The sequence below is a fragment of the Cetorhinus maximus genome, chromosome 14 (genome assembly GCF_964194155.1).
Source record: "Cetorhinus maximus chromosome 14, sCetMax3.hap1.1, whole genome shotgun sequence".
NCBI lineage: Eukaryota > Metazoa > Chordata > Chondrichthyes > Lamniformes > Cetorhinidae > Cetorhinus > Cetorhinus maximus.
The window spans coordinates 15,202,103-15,222,310 of NC_135892.1; the positions used below are offsets into that span (position 1 = coordinate 15,202,103).

At 44.7% G+C, this 20,208-nt stretch overlaps 1 protein-coding gene across 2 annotated transcripts; it reads right to left on the reverse strand.

Moving 5' to 3' along the window:
- Positions 1–303: 303 nt before the first annotated feature.
- On the reverse strand, positions 304–19,700 carry LOC144690074 (uncharacterized). Of its 2 annotated transcripts, none has more exons than XM_078557580.1 (6): positions 19,621–19,700; positions 17,628–17,813; positions 15,915–16,005; positions 8,969–9,155; positions 1,551–1,584; positions 304–1,348 (listed from the first exon to the last, which is right to left on the reverse strand). In XM_078557580.1, the coding sequence occupies exons 2-6, from the start codon at positions 17,666–17,668 to the stop codon at positions 1,330–1,332; spliced, it is 372 nt and encodes a 123-aa protein (XP_078413706.1). In that variant the 5' UTR covers positions 17,669–17,813; positions 19,621–19,700; the 3' UTR covers positions 304–1,329. The 2 variants fall into 2 exon arrangements, with proteins under 2 accessions (XP_078413706.1, XP_078413707.1); XM_078557581.1 differs by having other exon boundaries at positions 785–1,345.
- Positions 19,701–20,208: the final 508 nt, after the last annotated feature.

A 20,208-nucleotide genomic window follows, 5' to 3' on the forward strand; every position in this document is an offset into this window, starting at 1 on the left:
TGTAAAAACCCATCTGGTTCACTAATGTCCTTTACGGAAGGAAATCTTCCATCCTTACCTGGTCTGGCCTACATGTGACTCCAGACCCACAGCAATGTGGCTGACTCTTAAATGTTCTCTGAACAAGGACAATTAGGGATGGGAAATAAATCGCCTAGCCAGCGACACCCACATCCCATGAATGAATAAAAACTTGAAGGTGAGATCCAGGTTCTTGATGCAAGAGTTGAGCCTCATTTGGAACATTTGCCAATGGATTTGTTTCCCTGTCTCAACTCTGAATAAAAGTAAACATTTTATTTTGGAGCTCCTTTATTTTATAAATATCATTGCAGTAAATTTTCAGGTAACTGAAAAATAAAGATGGTGATCAGTGCAAGTTTACGATTGTTTTGAGTGATTTGATTGGTTGTTATCTGCTGCTTCACAGTTCAGGTCTAGTACTTTAAAAAATCCCTATTTGATCACTCTTACTGCTGGATGTTTCCTTCCTATGGTAGTCATCAAATTAGTCAAATATATAAGCATAGGTAAGTGTTTATTTTAGCTTGTCACTAATTTTTGCTAAATGAATATGTGATGCCCTGAGGTGTGAAACCCCTGACATGTGAGACCCCGAGCGGTGACTCCCTGAGCTGAGAGACCCTGAGAGATGACATTGTGAAATGTGATAGTTCTCAGTTTCGAGGACATACTTTCAGGTGTGACATCTTTTGTGAGGTTTGATACAACAATCATGATCTGGAGTTAAGAATTTTAATTATATAGATTAATTCTTTTGGTGACACAAGAACAAATCACGTACAGTCAAACTTCTGAAAGCTGACCTGATTTAAATGTAGTTAATTTGGAAAGCTTAATGACAAACTTTTATTGACCAATAAGAGTAATCGTTGGTCCTCAACCACTAGTCTGATCCGGCTCCTTCAAATCACAAAATTGGGACTTTTATTTTCCTGCTAAACACGGGGAAATTTCGATGAAGGTTTTTACAATTGGTCAACTTCTTAAAACAATAATTTATGACAATGCTGCTTTATTATAAACATTTCTGTAGCTGATCTGAGCAGTGTGAGTGAAGAGTATGAACCTTAATGAGCTGATAAACCATTCAGACAAAGTGTTGCTATTGCTACTTCCCCTGAGGAGAACAAACATTGTCTTAAATAAGCACAGATGTTTCACACAGCAGCTTCACAAGGTGACCCAGTGGAATAGTACGTTCGTGTATACTTGGTGAATGCAGAGCTGCCCACGAGTTCAATAGAGTGGTGCATATTATTTTAGTTGTGTTTATTTTTTCCAATGACTTGATGAAGCTGCACCGACTCAGGCCAGTTGGAACCTGCTGGATGAGATTAAGAGAAGGTGAAGGTTGGAGTGGAACTGGGCTGCATATCAGCTCAAAGACAATTGAAATAAACTCTAGCTGCAATTAACTGAAGGAACAACAAACAAGACAGCAACAACTTGCATTTATATAGAACCTTTAACATAGGAAAGTGCCCCAAGGTTTCTCACACAAATCAGACAAAATTGACAACATTTACCTGAAGATTTTTTTATTTTTCTTCTTTCTGCAACCTGCAAAAGGCAAAGTAAAAGATTGTTTAATCACTTTGTGAGTTCGGCGTGTCAGAGAGTTTTGCAATTCCTCCTACTACATGCTGAAGAGCTAGGAACAAGGGGGAAATCATCACTGTTGTTCCTTCCCAAGTAACACAGAGACCTGGGTTCGAGTTGCCCACTGACACTGATCCCAGGGGAGCAATATCTAAGCAACAGTAACTCATTCATTGCTATTGTTTATTCATTCTCAGGGTCACTGGCAAGGCTGACACTTACAGCTGCCCTGGTTAGTGATTTGATTGGCTCACCAGGCTGCTATGGGCAGTTAAAAGTGAACGCTGTTGATATAGATCCGGACTCTCATAGGGCAGAATTTTTCCGATGGCGAAGTTTGCCACCCTGATACCAGAGATGTTGGCCAGCAATGCATTCCCAGTGATCAGAGCGGCCATACAACCACAGGCTGGAGACAAGACTACCACGCCTTACTCAGGAGGAAGTCCCATTTTAGATAGCTGCAGCCAATCAGATTGGCCAGCAGGCCGGGGCCCTCGGGCACCCGAAGGTAGGAGGAGCAACAGCTGGACACCCTTGGGTCATCAACTCAGGAATCTCAGAGGCTGTCCTCTCCCTCCGAGTCCCCTTTGCCTGTGACACCCTCAACCTCATCCTCTGCCGCCGCAGAGGGAGCAGCTGACCCACTGGGGGACAGCCAAAGCAAGCCGGGACCCTCAAAGCCTGGGCTCTCCAGAGGACCCACGCCAAAGTCATCAGAGCCAACAGGGCCAACTATTGCACAGGTCATCTCCACCCCTGCTGCAGATGTCAGGGCAGCACCTAGAAGTGTTAGGCCTAGAAAAGTTAAGAATTTTTGATCACAAGTGATTGCACGCATTTTGTCACTTTATAATTTGAGAATATATTCACTTTCACTGAATAATGTGTCATGGTGTCTTTCAGCTTCATTTACAGGCTTTGCAAGTCCTCCCCCTGCACCCATGCCCACCGCCTCCCCACCCCCACCCCATGAGCAGTTATTTTATTCATTCATAGGATGTGGGCGTCGCTGGCTAGGCCAGTATTTATTGCTCATCCAGTGATGGGGGAAAGGACATGGGTGAACTGGGGGAGGGGAAAGGACAGGGGAGCTGAGGACAAACTTTACCAGTACCATGCTTCTAAAATCGAAAGTGAGTGGAGCCTCGTGTTGAGTGGGAACAGGTGCTGCTTGGGAGTGTGATCAGTGGGTGGGTGGAGATGCAGCTCAGCTCAGATGCACAACTGAAAGAGAACCCCAGCAGGCAGCATTGAAAATGTTCAGGACATTGAGATGAGTGTGATAGGAGCAAGGATTCACGTGCATGGGAGAGTGCTTGCACGAGGCTCCAAAAGGCCCTGCCACACACACACTTCTCCCTCCAGAATCACTCGTGGGCTGGCTGTGTGAAGCTGAACTGGAGGCAATGGCGTAGTGGTATTGTTGTTGAACGAGTAATCCAGAGACCCAGCGTAATGCTCTGAGGACCCAGTTTCAAATCCTCCCACGGCTGATGGTGGAATTTGAGTTTGATTTTAAAAATCTGGAATTAAAAGTCTGATGATAACCATGAAACCAAAGTCGATTGTTGTAAAAACCCATCTCGTTCACTAATGTCCTTTAGGGAAGGAAATCTGCCGTCCTTACCTGGTCTAGCCTACATGTGACTCCAGACCTGCAGCAATGTGGTTGACTCTTAAATACTCTCTGAACAAGGGCAATTAGAGATGGGCAATGCCCATCCCCCTGTCATCACTTGCCAGCTCCCCACTTTCACCTACAAGCCAGTGCCCTTTTCTTTTCAGAATGTCCAGGTGTATGTTCCCTACTTTCCTGAGGATCCCACCCCCATCCACGTTGATCTCCTCGACCTCCTCCTTCCCACCCCCAGGGTCCATGTCTGCCTCTGAGACCCCACCGACCACCCTCACCGTCCCTTCCACCGCTACTGTCTCACCCTCCCACCGCACGGCCTCACTCATTCTCACCATTCCCACCTACCACGCCCACCATCATTTCACTCCACAGGAGGCAGTCGTTGACTCCACAGATCCCTCCCTTGCCATCCCCCCTTACTCCTTCCTCCACCCGGACTCCTTCCTCCCACTGGACTCCATCCCCCCCGCGAGCTCCTTCCTCCACCCGAACTCCTCCCGCCCCATCAAAGTCCTTCCCTTACACATTCCTCCCCCCTTACACCTACCTCACTAGTTGCTGTATTCTACCCCGTTACACCCTGTTCCACCCATACTCCCTCCCAACCTCAACCCCCCCCTCTGACATCATCGTTCCCCCCATCCTACCCTCGCCCTCCTGGTACACCTTCCTCTCCCAATCAAACCTATACCTTCCTCTTCACCCCCTCAACGATCATCTGTAGCAGACCATGGCCAAGATACTGGTGTCACGAAGTAGACCCTCAATGGTGACCTTCCAGCTTCTGTGTGCTGCTTTGTGGCGGAGCCACGTTCATGAGAATCCACCCAGCATGTGATGCAGGTGTTCCTCCAGGGTCTGGTTGCTGTCGGACTCCAGCATCTTCTGCTCCTCGGATGTCCGCGATTTGGGCAGTGGTAAGTCCCGACTTCTGCACGTCACACTTGTCAAGTCACGTTCTGCACCGGCGTGTTTTCCCACCGACCTGGGTGGTAATTTGACGTGGCAATTCCGGTGAGCCGGACTTACAATGATATGCAGATGTGTTAAAATGAAGTTCCAATGTGCAGCGGCGGGAAACACAGCAGCCCGCCATTGATGGGTAGTGCAAACCATTGCAAACTGGTTTCATGATGGCGTGAAATTGATTTTTGGCCTTCCCGCCATGATGCCCAACGCCAACGGGCATGGAAAATTCCATCCTGAGTGTTCAATATAGTTCGCCACGTTGTAATTAAAATCAAACCCACCCAACGCAGGGAAGATTTACAAGGATGATATCAGAAATGGGTGGATATACATTTCAGGAAAGGAGTGACAGCTGGGTCTCTTTTCTCTTGAAAAAAGGGGTGGCCTAATAGTGGCCTTTAAACTTATGAAATATTTTGATAGTGTGGATACAGAGAGAATGTTTCTTCTTGTGGGGAATGTTGCAAATATCTAATTCCATAATTCAGGTGTTTTAGAGGTATAACTTTTAGTTTTAGGAATTAAAGTATTAAATGTAAAATAAATGGGAAACATCTGATTGAGAAACTGATAAACAACCCTGAAGTAATTACAATTCAAACAGATCTGGGGTAATTACAGTTTAAATGGTAACCTATGTTTCTTTCTTGAGGTCAGGGTTAGAATTGAGAAAACTTAAACAATGGATGAGCCATCTTGGAGATTTTTGGTAGGGACAGCAGGTCTACAATTATTTCAATAAGAGAATTAAATTATTCACATAGTCCCAGGTCAAAGAAGTTAAAAGCACTTTTGTAAACAAAGGGGTTTCTTGCCTGAAAAGGGGCCGTTAACTCAATTGGAGATATAAATTAGTCATGCAAATCTCAGGGACAAAATGTTTGGTTTTGAAGCTAAACCTTAATTAATGTAATTTTCTGATTGGAACCATCCCGGGTATATCACATTACCATGGAGACCAGTTGCGGGAAACTGCCCTTTTGTGTGGGGTTTATCTGTGTGTTTTTGCTCACTGAAAACAAGCAATTCAGCTTGTAGCAAGCAGAGTAGACGGAGCTGTAAAGCAACTATGGGAGCAGACTGGAAGAAAGCAGTCTGTGTTGGTCCAAAGCCAGGTCAAGGAATGTAGGCTGGCTGGGCTGAATGGCCTGTTTCTGTGCTGTATGTTTTATGTAATCCTGTGCATCCTCAACTTCAGGTCTGACTCAACAGTGTTGGCCAAGATCCATCTTTCAGCTTTCCTGGGAACTGGCAAAAAGGTCGTGTGGAGATGAATTAGATGTTGAGACTAACTTTGTGAAGCAAGAAAAAGGTGTAAAAAATAAAATAAAATGTATATTTCCTGATTGTATTAGGAACATTTTCACCAGAATCGAAAATATTTTATTACTCTTAGAAATTGGCATTCATGCAAATTTCTGAATTTGTGTTCAGAGCACAGAAGCTGATTCTACTTTGAAGCACCTTTTTTTTGCCATGAATGGATAGCATTGCCACAGGAATAACACTGGAAAAGTGTTCCTCAGCACCAAAGACCACATGGGACCCCCACCACACTTTCTTATCCACTCCAAAAGGTAAACATTAAACTGTCAGATCATTGAATTCAGGCTAAAATTTAACAATCATGTTTATGTACATGCATGATAATTATAACTGAAGCAGAAACTCACAGCAAGAAACTGGCAAAAACAAAACTCCAATTATACCATTTTGCCTTCTTGTGGTTTTTGAGAAGCTGCTCTATTTTTGCTGGAAATGGTGGGGGAAAGAGCCCTTATTCAGAACAGGAAGCCAGGCCCAGACCAGGGTGTGCTAAATATGTTTTCATGGACACCTAATCCTCATGGCCCTCTAAAATAAGTAAGTGCTCCTATTCGACAGGACTTCCAGCTGACAATGGGGTAGTGCACAAGTTCAAAAATACAATTTGTAAATGAGTCGAGTAATACTTAGAAAATATCACTCTGCATACACAGTATGGGATAGGATCATACCAGACTCATCCTAAAGAAAATAACAGGACACAGGAATAAGAACCCACTTTTCCTCAACCACAGGAGCTCTGCGTTATTAGTTTTGGTACATCAAATAGATGCTCTTTCACTGTTTCATCATCTTATGAATAGGAGAGAATTCTAATCACCTTCCCTTGACATTCAACAGCATTACAATCATCAAAACCCTGCCATCAACATCTTGGGGGACAATATTGGCCAGAAACTAAACTGGACCAGCCATATAACTACTTTGGCTACAAGAGCAGGTCAAAGGCTGGGAATTCTGCAGAAAGTAACTCACTTCCTGACTCCCTAGAGCCTGTCCACCATCTACAAAACACAGGTCAGGAGTGTGATGGAACACTCTTCACTTACCTGGATGAGTGCAACTCCAACAACACTCAAGAAGCTCAACACCATCCAGGACAAAGCAGCCCTGCTTGATTGGCACCCCATTCACCACCTTCAACATTCACTCCCTCCATCACCGATGCACTGTGGCAGCAGTATGTACAAACTACCAGATGCAGCGCAACAACTCACCAAGGCTCCTTCAACAGCATTTTCCAAACCCACTACCGCTACCATCTAGAAGGACAAGGAGAGCAGACACATGGGAACACCACCAGCTGGAAGTTCCCCTCCAAGCTGCTCACCATCCTGACTTGGAAATATATCGCCCGCTCCTTCACTGTCACTGGGTAAAAATCCTGGAACTCCCTTCCTAACGCACTGTGGGTGTACCTACGCCACATGGACTGCAGCGGATCAAGTCGGCAGCTCACCACCACCTTCTCAAAGGGCAATTAGGGATGGCCAATGAGTGCTGGCCTAGCCAGCGAGGCCCACATCCCATGAATGAATAAAAAAAATAAGGCACCAGTACAGGATGGGTTGCATCCAATTAAACTGAGAGAAGTAAGAGTAGAAATTGTAGAGGCACTGGCCATAATTGTTCAGACTTCCCTAGATTCAGGGGTGGTGCCAGAGGACTGGAGAATTGCAAGTATTACACCCTTGTTCAAAAGTGTGAAAAGATAAGCCCAGCAACTACAAGCCAATCAGTTTAACCTTGGTGATGGGGAAACTTCTAGAAACGATAATTTGGAGCAAAATTCATAGAGTAAATGTGATGTGAGGAAAAATTTTTCACCCAGAGGGTGGTTGGACTCTGGAACGAACTTCCTAAAAGGGTGGTGGAGGCAGGTTCCATCGAGGTATTCAAAAGGGAATTGGATTGATACCTGAAAGGAGAGAGTGTGCAAGGTTACAGAGATAAGGCAGGGGAGTGGGACTAGGCGGAATTCTCTTTCAGAGAGCCAGTGCAGACTCAATGGGCTGAATGGCCTCCTTCTGCACGGTAATGATACTGTGATACTTGGGCAAATGTGAGTTAATTATGGAAAGTCAGCATGGATTAAGGGCAAATTGCATTTAAGTAACTTGCTGGAGTTTTTTGAAGAGGTAACAGAGAGTGTTGATGAGGGCAATGCTGTTGGTGTGGTGTACATGCACTTCCAAAAGGTATTTGATACAGTGTCTCGCAACAGACTTGTGAGAAAAGTTAGAGCTCCTGGAATAACAGGGACAGTAGAAACATGGGTCAGAAATTGGCTGAGTGACAGGAAACAAAAGGTAGTGGTGAACGGCTGTTTCTTGGACTGGAGGAAGGTTTGCAGTGGAGTTCCCCAGGGGTCAGTGTTGGGACCCCTGCTCTTCCTGATATATATTAATGACCTAGATCTTGGTATACAGGGCACAATTTCAAAATTTGCGGATGTTACAAAATTTGGAAACATTGTGAACTGTGAGGAGGATAATGTAGAACTTCAAAAGGACATAGAAAGTTGGTAGAATGGACAGACAAATGGCAGATTAAATTTAATGCAGAGAAGTGTGAAATGATGCATTTTGGTAGAAAGAGCATGGAGATACAATAGAAACTAAAAGATACAATTCTAAAGGGGGTTCAGGAGCAGAGGAACCTAGGTTTAAAAAAGCATAAATCATTTGAAGGTGACAGGACTGTTTGAGATAGCTGTTAATAAAGTATATGGCATCCTGGCCTTTATCAATAGGGACAGAGAGTACAAAAGCAAGGAAGCTATGTTAAAAATGTATAAAGCACTGGTTCAGCCTCAACTGGAGTATTGTGTCCAATTCTGGACACCACACTTTAGGAAGGCTGTGAAGGCTTTAGAGAGGTTGCAGAAAAGATTCACGAGAATGGTTCAAGGGATGAGGACCTTCAGTTACATAGAAAGACTGGAGAAATGGGACTGTTCTCCTTGCAGAAGAGAAGGCTGAGAGGAGATTTGATAAAGATATTAAAAATATTGAGGGCTATGGACAGAGTAGATAGGGAGAAGCTGTTCCCATTGGTAGAAGGATCGAGAACCAGAGGGCACAGATTTAAGGTAATTGGAAAATGAAGAAATGATGGCATGAGGAAAACCTTTCCAAGCAGCGAGCGGTTAGGATCTGGAATGCGCTGCCTGAGTGCGGTGGAGGCAGGTTCAATCGAGGCTTTCAAAAGGAAATTGGATCATTATCTCAAGAGGAAAAATTTGCAGGACCGGGGGAATAGATGGGAAAGTGGCACTAGGTGAAGTGCCCCTACAGAGGGCCAGCATGGACATGATGAGCCAAATGGCCTCTTTCTTTGCTGTAACCATTTTATGATAATACAAACATTTTCCCTATTCAACCTGTGAAGCTCTGCTTTGATTACACTTACCCGTATCCGATGTGACATCAGGGTTGCTGTGGCTTTGCACTCTTTCAAACAATTCTTTCTGTGGACTCTCAGTTGGGCTCACTGCGATTTTATTTTTCTTTGTATGCTTCCTTTTTGTAGCCAGGCCTGGTATGAAGACACTGCTGGTTTCTTCTTCAATCATCAGACCCTTGGCCTCTGGAACATTCTGATAATGTTTGAGACGAGATATGCGATATTATCTCACTCTGGAAAGTTTTTTTTATTGTAAAAGTGTTTATCATCCAACAAAAACAAAGGCCTCACATTTCCTGTCATTTCTTTAAGTTGTGCTAGGGTGAACTAAATGTGCTACTGACAGGAGCAGCGGGTCCATATTTCTTGCACAATTATATGGGGTTTTGTTTTTTTTTTATTCGTATGGCTAGGGAAGCAATTACAGTTTGATGTTGAGGTTAACAATCCATTCAATGGCTTCAGCTGACACATTGTGAATGGTTGTGATGCCACCAGGAACGGATCCCTCAGGACAGAAGTTCAGCAGATGAGTAATGTGTACCATCTACAAGATGCATTACAGCAACTGATCAAGGCTCCTTCGACAGCACCTTTCAAACCCACTACCCTCTAGAAGGACAAGGGCAGCAGATAGATGGGAACACCACCACCTGGAAGTTCCCCTCCAAGTCACTCACCATCCTGACTTGGAAATATATCGCCATTCCTTCACCATTGCTGTGTCAAAATCCTGGAACTCCCTCCCTAACAGCACTGTGGGTGTACCTATACCACATGGACTGCAGCGGTTCAAGAAGGCAGCTCACCACTGCCTTCTCAAGGGCAACTAGGGATGGGCAATAAATACCGGCCCAGCCAGCGACGCCCACATCCCGTGAATAAATAAATTTTAAAAATGGTCTGACTTGGACTTGAATTGGCCACAGACACAAACTGAGCTGTTCCTCATGTTCCACTTGTGGAGCAAGTTGCCACATCTTTCCCGGCCCGTCCTCATGCAGTCGATGGTTGTCCAGATTTGGAAGGTTGAAACCTGGGGTTTCACTCGGGTCAGTTACCAGGTTTCTGTTGGTGATGTTTGCCAGTCAGTCAGGAGGTGTGCCTTCGAGAGATGGGGCTGTCGTCAGTTTGTGGAGTGTGGTCCAGTAGGGACTATGGGATTTCAGATGAGCCTGTGTCTTTTTATTTGAGGATCTGTCTCAGTGGGAGTGCTTAGCTAGCTCAGTCAGTGGGGTTCTTTGAGGAGGATGTTCACACTATGGACATCAGAAGGTTCAATATGTACTAGCACAGGAAGCAACTCAAGCTGTGTTGGTCTCAACATCATACGAACATACCAATCAGGAGAAGGCCACTCGGCCCCTCGAGCCTGCCCTGCATTCAGTAAGATCATGGCTGATCTGATTGTAACCTCAACTCTACCTTCCTAATATCAACTCCACATTCCCACCTAACCCTGATAATCTTTCACCCCCTTGCTTATCAAGAATTTATCTAGCTCTGCCTTAAAAATATCCAAAGTCTCTGCTTCCATCACTTTTTGAGGAAGAGAGCTCCAAAGACTCACTATCCTCTGAGAGGAAATATTTCTCCTCGTCTCTGCCTTAAATGGGCGACCTCTTATTTTGAAACCGTGACCCCTAGTTCCAGATTCTCCACATCCACCTTGTCAAGACCCCTCAGGGTCTTATGGCCAGAACCTTCTGGTCAGCGTGCGGGGGTGGGCCCCACTCACCGACGGGTAAAATGACGCGCGGTGATGTCAGGCATGCATCCTGATGTCACCGTGCGTCATTCCGATCTTCAGTTCGGCGGGCACGCACCGGAGTCAGCTGCACACCCGCCGAACTGTCAAAGACATATTAAGGCCATTTAAATAGCAATTTAAATAATTAACATAGCTGCCCATCTAACCTTAAGGTTGGCGGGCAGGCAAAGCATTTATCATGAAACTTCATCCATGGGCGGATTGAGGTTTCATGAAGGTTTTTAAACTTTAATTAAAAAATTTTAATAAAATTCATAGACATATCCCAGCTCGTGACACTGTCATATGAGGGGACATGTCTTAAAAATATTTTTGTTTCTTTATTTAAATTTTAAAAAATCAAGCTAATCTCCCTGAGGCAGCTCTGTGACTCAGAGAGATTTCTGCGCTCTTTCGTGCACATGTGTGAAAGAGCGCAGGCCCCGACTCTCCCACATCCCCCCCGCCCACACAAGGAGCACACAGCGCATCCGGGCGCACATCATGCTGGGCGGGCCTTAATTGGCCCGCCCATGTAAAATGGTGGCGTGCAGCCAATTGTGGGCGGTGATCGGCTGCATGCCCACTCCCACCCAGCCCCCACAACGGGGAGAAAATTCTCCCCTATATGTTTCAACCAAGTCGCCTCTTATTCTTCTAAACTCCAGTGGATACAAGCCTAGCCTGTCCAACTTTCCCTCATAAGACAACCCACCTATTCCAGGTATCAGTCTGGTAAATCTTCTCTGAACTGCTCCCAATGCATTTACATCCTTCCTTAAGTAAGGAGGCCAAAACTGTACACAGTACTCCAGATGTGGTCTCACCAGTGCCCTGTATGACTGAAGCATAACCTCCCTACTTTTGTATTCAATTCCCCTCACAATAAACAATAATATTCTATAGATAAAAACAAAAAGCTAAAAGCTACTGCGGATGCTGGAAATCCAAAACAAAAACAGAATTACCTGGAAAAACTCAGCAGGTCTGGCAGCATCGGCGGAGAAGAAATCAGTTAACGTTTCGAGCCTTCATGGCCCTTCGGCAGAACTGAAGCATAGTTAGAAGAAGGGAGATCTCCCTTCTTCTAACTATGCTTCAGTTCTGCCGAAGGGCCATGAAGGCTCGAAACATTAACTGATTTCTTCTCCGCCGATGCTGCCAGACCTGCTGAGTTTTTCCAGGTAATTCTGTTTTTGTTTTATAATATTCTATTAGCTTTTCTGATTATTTGTTGTACCTGTATGCTGACCTTTTGCGAATTATGCACTAGGACACAGAGATGCCCTTCCATCTCACAGCTCTCACCATTTAGATAATGTGCTTCTTTTTTATTCTTCCAGCCAAAATAGACAATTTCACATTTTCTCACATTATACTCCATTTGCCAGACCTTTATCCACTCACTTAACCTGACTGAACCCCTTTGTAGCCTCTATATATCCTCTTCACAATTTACTTTCCTACCTATCTGTGTATCATCAGCAAATTTAGCAACCAAACCTTTGGTCCCTTCATCCTAGACAATTATATTAATTGTAAAAAGTTGAGGTCCCAGCACCGATCCCTGTGGCATACCACTCGTTACATCTTGCCAACCAGAAAATGACCCATTTATGCCTACCTTCTGCTTCCTATTAATTAGCCAATTTTCTATCCACACTAATTTGTGGCTCCTCAGATACTGGAGCAATCCATGTCCAAATGCACTAAGACCTGGACAATAACCAGGCTTGGGCTGATAAGTAGCAAGTAACATTTGCGCCACACAAGTGTCAGGCAATGACCATCTCCAACAAGAGAGAATCCAACCACCGTTCCTTAATGTTCAATAGCATTACCATCACTGAATCCCCCATTATCAACATCCTGGGGGTTACCATTGACCAGAAACTGAACTGGACTAGCTACATAAATACTGTGACTACAAGAGCAGGTCAGAGGCTAGGAATCGTGCAATGAGTAACTCACCTCCTGACTCCCCAAAGCCTGACCACCATCTACAAGGTACAAGTCAGGAGTGTGATGGAATACGCCCCATTTGCCTGGATGAGTGCAACTCCAACAACACTCAAGAAGCTTGACACTGTCCAGGACAAAGCAGCCCGCTTGATTGACACCACATCCAAAAACATTCACTCCCTCCACCACCGATGCACAGTAGCAGCAATGTGTACCATCTACAGGAATTCATCAAGGCTCCTTCAGCAGCACCTTCCAAACCCACTACCGTCTAGAAGGACAAGGGCAGCAGATAGATGGGAACACCACCACCTGGAAATTCCCCTCCAAGTCACTCACCATCCTGACTTGGAAATATATCGCCTTTCCTTCACCATTGTTGAGTCAAAATTCTGGAACTCCCTAACAGCATTGTGGGTGTACCTACACCACATGGACTGTAGCGGTTCAAGAAGGCTTCTCACCTTCTCAAGGGCAACTAGGGAACTAGGGATGGGCAATAAATGCTGGCCCAGCCAGCCACGCCCACATCCCATGAATGAATAAAAATTTTTTAAAAAAATGTTACCCCCTACACCATGAACTTTTTCCTGCAATAACCTTTGATGCGGCACTTTATAAAATGCCTTTTGGAAATCTAAGAACAGTACATCCACTGGTTCCCCTTTAACCATAGCACATGTGACTCCTTCAAAGAACTCCAATAAATGGATTAAACATGATTTCCCTTTTACAAAACCATGTTGACTTTGCCTGGTTGCCTTGAACTTATCTAAGTGCCCTGCTATAATGTCTTTAATAATAGCTTCTAACATTTTCCCTATGACAGATGTTAGGCTAACTGGCCTGCTGTAGCTTCCTGCTTTCTGTCTCCCTCCCTTTTTGAATAAAGGAGTCACATTCGCTATTTTCCAATCTAATGGGACCTTCCCTGAATCTAGGGAATTTGGGAAAATTAAAACCAACACCTCAACTATCTCACAAGCCACTTCTATTAAGACCCTAGGATGAAGTCCGTCAGGACCGGGGACTTGTCAGCCCACGGCTCGAACAATTTTCTCAGTACCACTTCCCTGGTGATTGTAATTTTCTTGATTTCCTCCCTTCCTTACATTTCCTGATTTATAGCTATTTCTGGGCTGTTACTTGTATCCTCTATAGTGAAGACTGATGCAAAATACCTGTTTAATTCAACTGCCATCTCCTTATTTTCCATTATTAATTCCCCAGAGCCACTTCCTATCGGACCAATGCTCACTTTTTAAATTCTTTTTTAAACATCTATAGAAACTCTTACTATCTGATTTTATATTTCTAGCTAGCTTTCTCTCATACCCTAATTTTTCCCTCCTTATTAATCCTTTTGTCATTCTTTGCTGTTTTTATATTCTGTCCAATCTTCTGACATGCCACCTATCTTTGGGCAATGATATGTTTTTTCTTTAAGTTTAATACTATCTTTAACTTTTTTAGTTAACCATAAGACATAGGAGCAGAAATTAGGCCATTCGGTCCATTGAGTCTGCTCCACCATTCAATCATGGCTGATAAGTTTCTCAACTCCATTCTCCCGCCTTCTCCCCGTAACCTTTGATCCCCTTACCAATCAAGAATCTATCTCGGTCTTAACTACACTCAATGACCTGGCCTCCACAGCCTTCTGTGGCAATGAATTCCATAGATTCACCACTCCCTGGCTAAAGAAGCTTCTCCTCATCTCTGTTCTAAAAGGTCTTCCCTTTACTCTGAGGCTGTGCCCTCGGGTCCTAGTCTCTCCTACTAATGGAAACATCTTCCCCAAGTCCACTCTATCCAGGCCTTTCAGTATTCTATAAGTTTCAATCAGATCCACATCCCAGAAATAATCCTCATGAGTTCCCAGAGCTGGATATCTACCATGCTTGTGTGTTGGGCTCCTGAGCCAGGTTCAGCAGAAGTACTGCGCTGTTGGTTAGACCAGGGGAAGTGAAGCAGTGTACAGTGTGTTGGTTCTGCTGCCCCAGGTGGTACCCACCAGGTTCCAGTTGAGATTCCCTCTCATCTTGACCTTGGCTCCGGTATTCTGGAGGTATTCTGTCAATGTATGGTCAAGAGTGATGCCAAGGTATTTTGTCTCCAGGTCGTGGGTGAGTGGTCGGCCACAGAACTGAATATGAAGTTCTTCCCTGGCCTTCGAGCTATTTAGGCGGAAGCTGATACAAGTATTGGCAGCGTTTGATCAAAGCCTCCATTTTCTGAAGTAGGCTTCCAGAGGCTTTGCTGAGATCACACCTACTGGAATACTGTGTGCAGTTTTAGTGTCCGTAGCTATGATGTACTCATAGGATGTACTCGCCTTGGAGATGCTACAGCAAAGGTTCACTAGATTGGTTCCTGGAGAGCGTTGCCCTCTACTGAGAGGCTGAGTAAATTGGAGTCTATATTCTCTGGAGTTTAGAAGAATGAAAGTTGATCTAATTGAAGCAAAGAGGAGTCTGAAGGGCTTGACACTGTAGACATGGAGATGTTATTTCCCCCAGCTGGGGATTCTAGAACACGGGGGCACAGTCTCAGGTAAGGGCCCGATCATTTAGGACTGAAGTGAGGCAAGATCAGCAGCAGAAGGACTACCCTCCCTCAAGCAGGGGACAGCTGTTAATGGCAGTTAAAAGCCTATTGTTAGAGGCCAAATGGAAATTTCCTGTCAGTCTCTGGGCCCCCAGGCATTGGGGATTAGATCAGTGGCCTGCAGCAGCCTCCCAGTGGCTGACCTGGGAGGCCAGCACTTCAGGCAGACCCTGAGGCCCTCCTCACCCACTTAGTCTCAGCTGCAGCCACAGGCCACCCGATGGAGGGGTTCCCTCTACTATGGTAATCTGGCTGCTGAGACCATTTTTAAATTTAGAACTTTTCAAAGTTGCAGAGAGGGCATCTCTCTCTCTCTTACTGGAACAGCAGCGAGCTGCAGCTCCTGCCAGTTTAGAGGGTTTCCTATTGGCCCTCCAGCTTCGAAGGCTGCTGCCATCCTTACTTGCAAGCGCCCTGTGGACACTAACCGGCAAATTCAGGGAAAATCACTGCTGGGCGACTGTTTCTCATACAGTGCAATGCTGTGACTTCCATTTGATCCTAATGTTTGGGTCCCTACCCAAAACCCAAAATCCTGCCCCATGTATATAGTAACAGCTGCCTAGTTGTTTACAGCAGTTTGAGGAGATTCAGCAGGTTTTTTTTATATAAAAGAGGAGCAGTAATAATCACCTGAGTTAGTGCAAGAGTCTCACTGTAAACAGGCTGGAATGGGTCATTAATTAGCTCATCCTCCACTTGAGATTCCTGTTTTCTCTGCTTCCTTTTGAATAAGCACATCACAAATATTTAGTTTGTGACCAATATGTAATGTTGATGCAAACATAACGACCCAATTAATCTGCTTCCTGCTATCCACTTGACTAAATATTCTCTACTTCACCAAATCTCACCGGAAAGAATAGCACATTACACTCAGCTTGAAGAATAGATAAAACTCTTGCTGGTTTGAATTATTCACTGCATGGGGTGTGCAACAAATCTCCCTCTCATAACCAGTTTACAGAATTCCTTATTTACACATGATAGGAGGAGAGAGGTGAGGGGGTGGTGGTGTAAGGAGGAGTGGGGGAGTGGGAAGGAACAACAGAATGAAAAAACAGTAAAAACTGGGAAATAAGGATACTGGCCCTAACTGGTCTTGTACACCTTAAAATGGAACACCAGTAAAACATGGAAATAAGAGTGCTGGTCCGAACTGTTTATTCCTATTGGGGGTGAACAGAAGAACAACTTACTTCCTTATAATCTCACTTTCCAACTCCAACTGTTGTCATGTTAGTTGGTATGGGGAAGAGGAATGGAGTCAGAGGAGAGAGAAATGGGCAAGGGGTTGGGGTGGGGGTGAGGGGGACAGAATTAGGAGACAAGATAAGATAAAATAAGGTAGGAGAGGGTTAGTTAAGACAGGTGGGTTGGTGAATAACTCCGCCACTGTTCGTGCTCGCTCTCCAAACAAACCGAGGATAAATCAACAGGAGCAAGGGAAAAGATTCTCCTGTTAGTGGGATATTGCAGAAATCGAGAACCTTGAAGGAGCTGAGCTGTTTGGAAATCTGTTCACACCAGACTCTGCCCGAAACAGCACAGGATTTCCACTAAAACATCAACAGAGAATAGCAAAAGCGCCTGAAAATGAGCTGCCATCTGGATATTCCTTTGGGGTTCGCTAGGGAAGCTGCGTTTGGATTACAACATTCCCTTGCCCCAAACATGAGCTCCACATTGAGAGAGGATCCATACTCAAGAGTTCTAGAAACTGCTCTGGATAGGCTGCTGGAAAACGAAGGTAAATTTAGTAAAGCCTAGCTCCCAGCAGGAGTCTCAGTTGGTAAGATTCCCATTCAATAAAATGAAAGTGACAGTGTGGAAAGTCAGGATTGGGCTCATTTATCTCTGTCTTTTTCTCCGATCCATAATCTCATCCAGCCAGTTGCTGCCAGACAAGTACAGTCTTGCAAAGTCCACCCTATGGTGTATATGGAATCATAGAACCATACAACAGGAAGGAGGCCATTCACCCATCATTCCTGTGCTGGCTCTTTAAAAGAGCTATCTTATTGGTTCCATTTCCCTGCTCTTTCCTCATAGCCCTGCAAATTTTTCCCTTTCAAGTACTTATCCAGTTCCCTTTTGAAAATGATTTTGAATCTGCTTCCATTGCCCTTTCTGCAGCTGATTCCCAATCACATCAATCGCTGCATTAAAAAAAAATTGCTGTTTGCCTGCTTTCAGGTATTTTTGCTGCTACCTGAAATTTATCTGGACTGTATAATTTCAGGTAACCTCAATGACCAAAGACATAACTAGGACTATCATACAACTTCTTACTCAAACCTGCTAGTGAGTGGTTTAACTTATTCTAATTCCCATCACCACACGTACCCCACACTGAGCCTTTTCTCTTGGTCAATCGTTTGCTCCATCGTGTTTGTCACTTGAACGGAGAAGGTGCTCCTTTGACCAGTGATTAAGTTAATTTGGTTTCACAGCCGAGTGCAAAAAAGCATGATTCCACAACGAGGACACAAACTATCCCAGAAAACTGGATTCAACAGCAGTTGGAAAGATCTGGTAAAAACAGAAGGTCAGGAGTTCAAGCTCTTTTTCAGATTTTGAGAACATGATCCAGGCTAACAGTACAGTGCAAGACTGAGGGAGAGCTGCAATGTTGGAGGTGCCGTCTTTCAAACGTGGTATTAAATCAGGCCTCTGTCTGCCTGATCAGGCGATGTAAAAGATTTCACAACACTACAGGAGGAGAGTATGGAATTCCCCAGTGTCCTGACTACATTTATGCCTCAGGAGTACAGACATTATTTAATTTTTTTTGTGCATACATTGGGTATCATGTCTGCCAACATAGCAGCAACTGCCTTCAGTCACCTCTCTTAAATCCTCTGCCACTGTGTCTCTAATAAATTTTTTACTGTTCAGCCTTTCCATCTCTTGTACACTCTCTGCTGTTTCTCCTGCCTCTCTCCTCAATCTTCCACTGACCAATGCAACTCTCTCTTACATTCTCTAACGCTTTGTCCATTGCTCTTCTAAATATTCTGATGCTCACTCCATCTTTTTCTAAATTCACTTAATGTTCCATCCATTTCTCTGTCTCCTAAATTCACTGCTGTTCAAACCAATTCTTCGAAATACCCTCTTTCGCTCAGTCTCTCTCCGAAACCCTCTGTCAATCTCTCTCTTAAACCCTCTCTCCTCTGACAGTCTCATCTGGAAACTCCTATTTCCACTTGTTCGTGTCTCAGTGCAATATTTATTTAGTCGATGTGAAAGGGCAGCGTCATAAGAACAACTTGGCACCTGTAATTTTAGCTCCTTTACATTGAACGGAAGCAGACTATGACTGAATTAAATAGATGTGAATCAAATCAAACATTCACAAATTTCTGTAGTTAAAACATTGTTCCTTGTATTTATCCAATGAAATTAATCTTGTACATAAATCTTCCAGTGCTACAATTTGATGTACCAGGAGTGTCCTGGGGTGTTTCATTATATTCAAGATGCTGCGTAAATATAAGTTGTTGTCGAGTGGCAAGGTGTCTCTTTAGGGTCATATTGGCTTCATGGTGAAATACTCGGTAACAGGAGATTTAAAGCAAGTCAATTTTCTGTAGCTGAATGTGTAACTTGTTATCTGAGTCAGGCTGGACCGGCCTACTCTCAGGCAGTACAGGTCATTGACCACATGGGCAGTGTTGGTAATTGACCAAATGGGCAGGGCTGAATATCAACCAGCCAGGTTGGTGCACTAATGTGAGCCATTAGGATAGATGGACTACAGGGGGGTGCTTGAGTTTTCTGGCTCAGCTCCAATCCCTAAAGCTGGTATCCCAAGGTGGAGGCTTCTCCTCACTGGACAAACTCTGTGGTTTGCCAGAACCCTGTGCTGATAAGCTGCATGGTTTTAGCTGGTTAATGCCACCCGTCTCTCTCCCACGCTCTGAAATCCCTAAACTTTGGCCTTTTACAATCTGTGATCAATGCTCTTTATGTTTAATTTATTGCATTCTTTGGACAAATGGGTGCAGACCGGGGTGGGGGGGAAGGGCGGGGGGGGGGGGGGGGGGGGGGGGGGCGCTGTGCAGGGGAAGCTGGATTTACACGACTTAGTGTATCGCCCCAAAGTGAACTTGCCAAATTGGCTAAATCCAATTGCCAGGAAGATCCAGCAAGAAACCTGATGCCTATTTAAATCTGACTTGGGATGATTTGCCACATTCTCCTACTTTACTCACTCAGCCAGCCTCAACTTTTGCTTAGAAGTTCCTACATCCTGATTACACTGAGTCCCAGTGTTTGTGCGTTATACTTGCACCAGTAAACCTAGCAATTGCTCCATGTTTTGTGTTGTACTCACCTCTTGTCCTGTGTACCTGTCCTGACTGCACAGGTGATTAGAACATCAACCGCCACCTACTGTGTCTCCCAGTCACTGGCCTGGAAACTTCTTTGTGGCTCTGCATTGTCATTGGTCCATACACGCAGCAAACAATGGCATTTCCAACCCCTTGAAACAAAGAATGTTTGCTAAAGAAAGGTGTTGCAAGGAACCAGCTGGATGGGTTCCAGTTTCTAGCGAAGGAAGAGAGAATGTGGAGAGAGAATGGGGGAGGGGGAGGGGGAGAGGAAGAGGAGAGGGACGGGGAGAGTGGGAGCAGATGGGGAGAGGGCTGGGGGAGGGGAGAGGAGGGAGCAGGTAAGGGAAGAGGAGAGGAGGGGGAGAGAAAGTGGGAACACCCTTGCTGAAGGTTAATAACATTGCATTTGTTTTTCAAATTAAAGCTCCCCAACTGTGGTTGAGATTATGACATTGAAATGAATATGTACATTGGACTGTGAGGTTAATGAGTTATCCGATACGTAACTTGAACCAGCACTTAGAAACCACACAGAGTGACAGTCACACCTCTGCTAAAGACTGCTGCTCAGAACTCTGTATGCCGAG

What these genes read in the sequence shown, in the direction of transcription:
- LOC144690074 (XM_078557580.1), bottom strand. Translation starts at nt 17,668, where the DNA reads ATGGAGCAAACGATTGACCAAGAGAAAAGGCTCAGTGTGGG. An exon ending in GAGAAAAGGCTCAGTGTGGG is followed by an intron (nt 16,006 to 17,627) that starts GTACGTGTGGTG and finishes CTTATTCAAAAG; the next exon opens with GAAGCAGAGAAAACAGGAAT. An exon ending in AGACTCTTGCACTAACTCAG is followed by an intron (nt 9,156 to 15,914) that starts GTGATTATTACT and finishes AAACATTATCAG; the next exon opens with AATGTTCCAGAGGCCAAGGG.